Source organism: Cupressus sempervirens, chromosome 3 (assembly GCF_028749045.1).
Source record: "Cupressus sempervirens isolate cs-2001-9-10 chromosome 3, ASM2874904v1, whole genome shotgun sequence".
NCBI classification, from domain to species: domain Eukaryota; kingdom Viridiplantae; phylum Streptophyta; class Pinopsida; order Cupressales; family Cupressaceae; genus Cupressus; species Cupressus sempervirens.
In genome coordinates this window covers 307,332,948-307,339,741 of record NC_143120.1, presented here as the reverse complement: position 1 = coordinate 307,339,741, position 6,794 = coordinate 307,332,948, and the positions used below count along the sequence as shown (strand labels likewise).

At 30.9% G+C, this 6,794-nt stretch overlaps 1 protein-coding gene across 1 annotated transcript; it reads right to left on the bottom strand.

The window, feature by feature from the left end:
• Nucleotides 1-2,107: 2,107 nt before the first annotated feature.
• LOC149566201 (disease resistance RPP13-like protein 4) lies at nt 2,108-5,073 on the bottom strand. The gene has a single exon (XM_089819620.1). The coding sequence runs from the start codon at nt 4,878-4,880 to the stop codon at nt 2,160-2,162; it is 2,721 nt and encodes a 906-aa protein (XP_089675746.1). The 5' UTR covers nt 4,881-5,073; the 3' UTR covers nt 2,108-2,159.
• Between the last annotated feature and the right edge of the window lie 1,721 nt (nt 5,074-6,794).

Sequence of the window (6,794 nt, the reverse complement as noted above, 5' to 3'; positions counted from 1 at the left end):
CAGGATTTATAGAGAAGGTTGATCTTGTGGCTAATTGATCTTTTGGATTGGTGGATCTATTACTTTAGATTTGTAAAACTTTTGGAAGATTCCTCAAAGAAGATTTGATCCTAGGGAAATTGAAGATCCTAGAGAAGATTAGAATAGAGTTCAAATCTGAGATTGCATTGATGAAGAGTGACATGATCACTGAAATTGTAAGTAATTTAGGTGGTGTACCTAGGAATGTGGGTACTAAAGCTAGTTATGAGGAAGTTACCGAAGATTTTGAAGCTATAACACACACACACACACACACACACACACACACACACACACACACACACACACACACACACACACACACACACACACACACACAATTAATTTAGTCTAATTTTATAATTTAAATAATTTATAAATAAAATGTATATATTAGAAGTGTTGTTTATTTATAGATTAATTAAATTTTTTTTCCATTTTCTACTAATTTCTAAATAAAATAAGTTTACGTTTTAATTTTAAAAGGTATTAATTATTTATTTATTTATAATTAGTATGATATATATAAGTGTGTTATATTTATATCTAATATATTTACTCTTAAATATGATAGATATTAAAATTTATTTTTGATGAATCTTTAATAAAGTGTACTAAAAATTTGACTTGTAGATTGAAAATTTTACATATTAACAAATACCATAAACAATGTGTAATCTAAAGCCTACAAATATATTTCCAACCATAAATAGTAAATCTAACTCTAATATTACATATTAAAATAAATAAAAACTCACAATTACAATTATAATACAAAACCAAATCCTAATGCTAATACTAATTATATCTAAAATCTAATATTTCTAATACTATTAGTAAATAATAAGTGAGCTTTTAGTACCTTCCAAAATCTACTCTCATCTTCAATAAAAAATTAGGATCACTTGATAAATGAATCCTTAAACCTAATCCTACAACTTATGCTAAACAAAATTTAATCTTAATCTATATACGATCTAAATAAATTAACCTAATTAAAGTAGATGTCATAATCATAATGCCAATCTAATATAATTTAAAAGATGACCCTAAATATAACTAAAAGTTACCTGAAAATCAAAACCTAATCTAAATATAACTAAACCATGATCATATTTTAATCCAAGGTAAAAATGTAATCCCGATAAAAGGCTAACGTGATCAAATATAAATATTAATATAATTAATTAATTATATTCCTAATTGAACTATAGTCCTAACCCTATTTCCTATCGACTTATCATTCCACACAAAAATGTTCAACTACTAGTTTGTTATATGTTAAAAAGATAAAGATTTTTTTTTAAACAATATAACTTCATATATATGATTTCTATCATGTCCATTTTTAACCATTTTAATTATGTGTGTGTGTGTGTGTGCTGAAGCCAAGATTATTTATTATTATGTGTTGTAATTAACAAAACCTCCATAATAAGAAATTCGCAATTAACTATTGTGTTGTATGTCTATTTTTAAAATTATATTTCAAAAGAATTAAGATAATTATAATTTTCTAAACATTTAATACTTTAAAACATTATTATATAAAAATATTAATTTATTGTTGTAAAAAAGATAAATTTCTTTGAAACTTTATAATAAAAAACTACACTTTATTTACAAAAAGTGTGTTGACTATAAATTATATTAAATGTTGTGATAAAATAAACTAGAAATAGTTTTCAATATAAGTAAAAATTTAAAAAATTAAATAGATCAAAAATATATTATTTATTTATTATAAATAAAATGTTTATCTAAACAAATTTTAGATAATAAATATATTATGAAAAACTAATAGAAAAATTACAAGGAAATAAAATAAAGCAAAAAAATAATAAAAAATAATTTAATTTAAAAAATTAATCTAATTTTAAAAATAAACGAAATTTTAAAATAATAACTAAAGTCAAATTCGAATTTTCTAATAAAAACTAAAGTCAAATTTGAATTTTCTAAAAGAAAACATAGATTTCTTAAATCATATTCTTATATTAAAAAATAATGAAAATATAAGAAAAAATTGTTAAAATATATAGTAAAAAAAATTTAAATGGAGGGTTGACTAAGAGAAAAACAAAAGTTGTCAAGTAAAGCCCATCACTTAATTAATATTTTTAAATTGACAATTCTACTCAAAAGTTTTGAACTTGGATGTTTACCTTGGGATTGTTGGCTTTAATTTTAGTCCAATATTCCATGCCTTCCTTCAACGGCTCCCACCAATGGCAAACTTGGAACCCCCAGATTTCACATGTCAACTCCTTGAGCGTTTTCAACCGCTCCAATCCCTCTCCCACTCTCTTCAGTTTCTCACAACTCGATATCTCCAACACCTCCAGACATGCCATCGCTCCATCCTCCAAATCAAACAACTCTTCTAATTTGTCAAATCTATCAATTCTGAAAAAACGGAGGTTTGGAAACCCTCTTGACTTTCCAAACGCCTTTGGCAATTCTCTGCAGCTCCAATTCGCTTCCAAATTCAAACTCACTAGATTGGAAAGCCTTTGCAACTCTGGATATTCACTACACTCACACCGATATAATCTAAGTCCCCTGAGATTTTGCAAATCACAGATCCATCTTGGCACTGGAAACTCGCTTAATTTAAGACTTTCCAAATGTTCCTTTTTTCTCATATTCTCCGGCACGTGCCAAGGATCGTAAAGTGGATCAGATGACAATACCAGACGACGCATATTCAACAGCTTCCATTTTTTCATCCTCTGCAACTCCTCCTCATTAGGAATATTTAACCATAGTTCCTGAAGCTGAGTCATCTCGCCCAAATCCTCCAACTGCTTACTTACTCTCACTGGGCATCGCAGCGTTCTTAAAGAGGCTAGCTTTACTATTCCCTCCGGCATGACGTACTCACCTCTTCTTTCTAAATGTTGAAGGCATCTAAGTTCACTTATCCATTCTGGTAGGGATCTGCAATAATCAGGGACAGCGAGAAACAAAAGACCTTTTAAGTGCCTCACACACTCTGGAACCAGGTTCATATCCGTACCTCCTAAGTTCAGGACTTTGAGAAGCTTCATCTTCCCAACGGATGCAGGCAACTTCGAGATGCTTGTCCCGCTCAAATCGAGAACCCGCAGTCTGCTCATACCGCTCAAGAAGTTGCTGGGAATGCTTCTAATCTTGTCATTCTGAGAGAGTGAGAGTGTACGGAGACAAACTGGACGGCTGTCTGAGACGGCATTGTCGTCTATCTCTTTCTTTGCCACTAAAATCCGACAGCAGCTGCCACTGCCGTCACTTGCACTTGTACTGGCTTTCTCAAGAGAAAAAGCACATTTATTTTCTATCGATATGTAGATGGCCAGATCTAGCAGCAAATCATGAATTCTGCAATGTTTGGGAAGCCTATAATGAGACACATCTTCCCACAGTTGAAGCAGACAAAGATTGGCAAGTTGATGTAAGCAATCCCATGCCACATCCAATTGGTCCTCTCCCGCAGGTATAAAACCTTCTCCGATCCACAGATATATCAGATACTCAGCATCTATCTCCTCGTCCTCAGGGAAGAAGGAAAGATATGCAAAACAGGCTTTCAGGCGGGCAGGCAGAGAATCATAGCTCAATTTCAGAATGCCCATGATCGGCTCATTTTCGGGGCCAACAGAAACTATTATCTGCTCCAGCTGACGGAGCTTCAACTCCCATTTGCCCAGAGTTTTGGAGTTGGCCAGAGATGCTGCTATCGTTTTCACTGCCAGTGGCAAATTTCCACATTGCTTCACAATGTTACGGCCAACTTCTTTTAGCTGCTGATGCTGAGGCTCTACATCTTCTTCAAATCCTCCAAATGCATAAACACAAAACAGCCTCCAACTATCTTCATCTGTCATCAAATGCATCTCATACACACGAGCATTCAAATTTGTAGAAACCACCTTGCTTCGTGTGGTAACGACAATTTTACATTGACTATTGCTCCCACTTGGGAGGCCAAGTCTGGACAACAAGTCTTCTTCTCTAGAAGCCCTCCACACATCATCTAAAACTACTAGACATCTTAAACCTTGGAACGTTTCATTAATCCTTTGAGCTAATGTCTGCTCACTTATTCCACTATTTTTTTCTATCTCCTCACTTAAATCTTTATCTTTTAACTGAAAGACTATATCTTTTTGTAACATAGAAACAGAGTAACTTTGAGAAACTGAGAGCCATATAGATTTCTCGTACCTTTCTTTCGCTTTGCTGTAAACATGTTGAAGAAGATAGGTCTTGCCTATCCCTCCCATCCCAACCACCGCAATAGTTGGAATGGCTGGTTCATTCAACAAATTGAGTATGTCATCGACTTTGGACTCTATTCCCACGGGGTGTGAATCACTGGGCAGAAGATAAGTCCTCTTCAACTCCACGGGTACAATTTGAGACGTAGTGGGTAATGATGCTTCATCTGCAGCGCCCAAAACTTCACGACGTAGCCTCAGCTGCGCAGCCTTTTCATTCATATTTCCCAGGCGATCTTTGATGTCTCTAATTTGCCGCCCGATCCTGAACTGAAAAATCCATTGACTAAAACTGAAGCCACAAGATTGGGCATCATTTCCATACATGGGTTCAAGAGCACACTCCTCGGAGATGTCCTCTGCTCTCATGGCAATGTACCGAATTTTTTCAAGCCACTGTTTCACATCATCACTGCGATGAGACTGTCGATCAGCATCTTGCAGAAAAACCCTTAAAGATCCGAGCTCCTCGTTTAACCATATCAACTCTACTCTGAAATTCACCGCAGACTTTGTTGCCTCAGCTAATTTCTGAATGGCCGTCTGAACGGCCATCTCAGTAATTCTCCCCACAACAGCTCCACCAATTACAGATTCCATCTCTACTGAAGCTAAAAATGATAAATCCCTCTCTCAAGTTTCTATGCAGGAAAAAGGAAAACAGAATTGCTCAAAGCACTAATAACAAAACAGAATCGATAAGCTTGAGTGCGATCATCTAGAGACCGGGCACTTATAGCAGCAACATCGAAGGTACTGGATTATTTTTCACTTCAAGAAAAGCAAAATGCGTTTCTTGTGACTTCGGAATGAATTAAATGCGTTAACCCGAATAATATAAATGGGAGACAGATGGAAAAGCAAACGAATAATATAAATGGCAGACAGATGGGAAAGCAAACGAATAATATAAATGGCAGACAGATGGAAAAGCAAAAGAAAAAGAGGATATTGCAAGCTGAAGTGAAATAGCATTACTTACTAAAGGAGTTACGCCAGTCAATTCGTGCCTAAAGTTTGCGTTCAATAATAATATAAAATGAGAACTGTTATTGAGTATATTTTATTAGTTATAAGATAAATGGGAGACGGAGGAAAAATTAAAAAAGGTAAAGAGAATATTGCAAGGTGAAGCAAAGTATTATCTAATAAGGGAGATAAACCTGTCATTCAGTGGCCAAAGTGTGTTATAATTAAAGCAAGGATTGTTATTCTAGCAGCTGCAAAATGGAAAAGTGAAGAATATTGTAAATTACCTTTTCTTAATTGACAAGACACCGATAAATATCATGTTTTTAAAATTGGAACAAGTGTCATATAGTGGCATGTACTTGCCTTCATAGTTTAGAAATCAATTATAATATAATTTTAGTAATAAAGATATTCTATTATTTAATTATTTAATATTAAATTTAGTATAATAAAAAAGTAAAATATTTGTATGAAAAAATTCAAAATCATTTCTCTGAATTTTTACTCTTCAATATATTAAATTATATTATAATTATCTCTTATTATAGTTAGTATAGTTAATGAAAGTTATTTGTTTCTTTTATAACAAGATTTCAGATATTATAAATAATTAAAATATTAGTTAATAAATAAGTAAATTTATAAATTCATTCATTTAATTGTAGTTAGGTGATATAGTTGATAATAAAGAAATAGATTGAGTTATATGAAGTGTTCATAAAATAATTTGATTTATAAAAATCAATTTGCTAATTGAAATAAGTGAATTCAAATATATTTATTTTACTTGTGTTTAATAATAATAATACAGATTATATCTCATATATCTTCATCTAAGATTGATTTTCTATTTCATAAGACTTTAGAAAATTATTATTTTTAATCTGTCTATTAAAGTTAAAATATAAATATAAATATATTTTTGAATTATAATTATTAATTAAATATTTTATCATTTTTAAATATTTTGATTGAACATTTGAAATCATTATTTTAAAACTATTATTACTAAAATGACATGATTTCAAGCTACAATTTACAGCTTAAAAATTACAATGCAATCAAAAGATTATTGATATTAAACTTGTCTTTTCAAAAGTATATATTAAAGTCAATAATGAGATAAAATTTCAAATAAGGAAAAAGATGATACCCTCATTTTACTCACTCATACTTTGAATTTAGTTTATTGATCAATGATAATTAAAAAGACATTAGATCATTTTAAAATTTAATTATTAAAATATTCATTAATTATGTTAAAATTTATATAATTAAAAAATTATGATTGTATATGATTTAATTCTATATGAAGCAATTCAAATTTTATGCTATTAATTTGTGTCTCAAATTTTACATTACAAAATTTTTAGGTTATTCCCCTCACACTATCCTCTACAATATTGTTTCATTGTTCAAATCATTTGAATTTTAATGCTTTGATATATATATATATATATATATATATATATTTGCATTTGAAATTATATATTCATTTTATTGTGTCTGTATGAAAAATTGGAAAACAACAAAAGGACATCA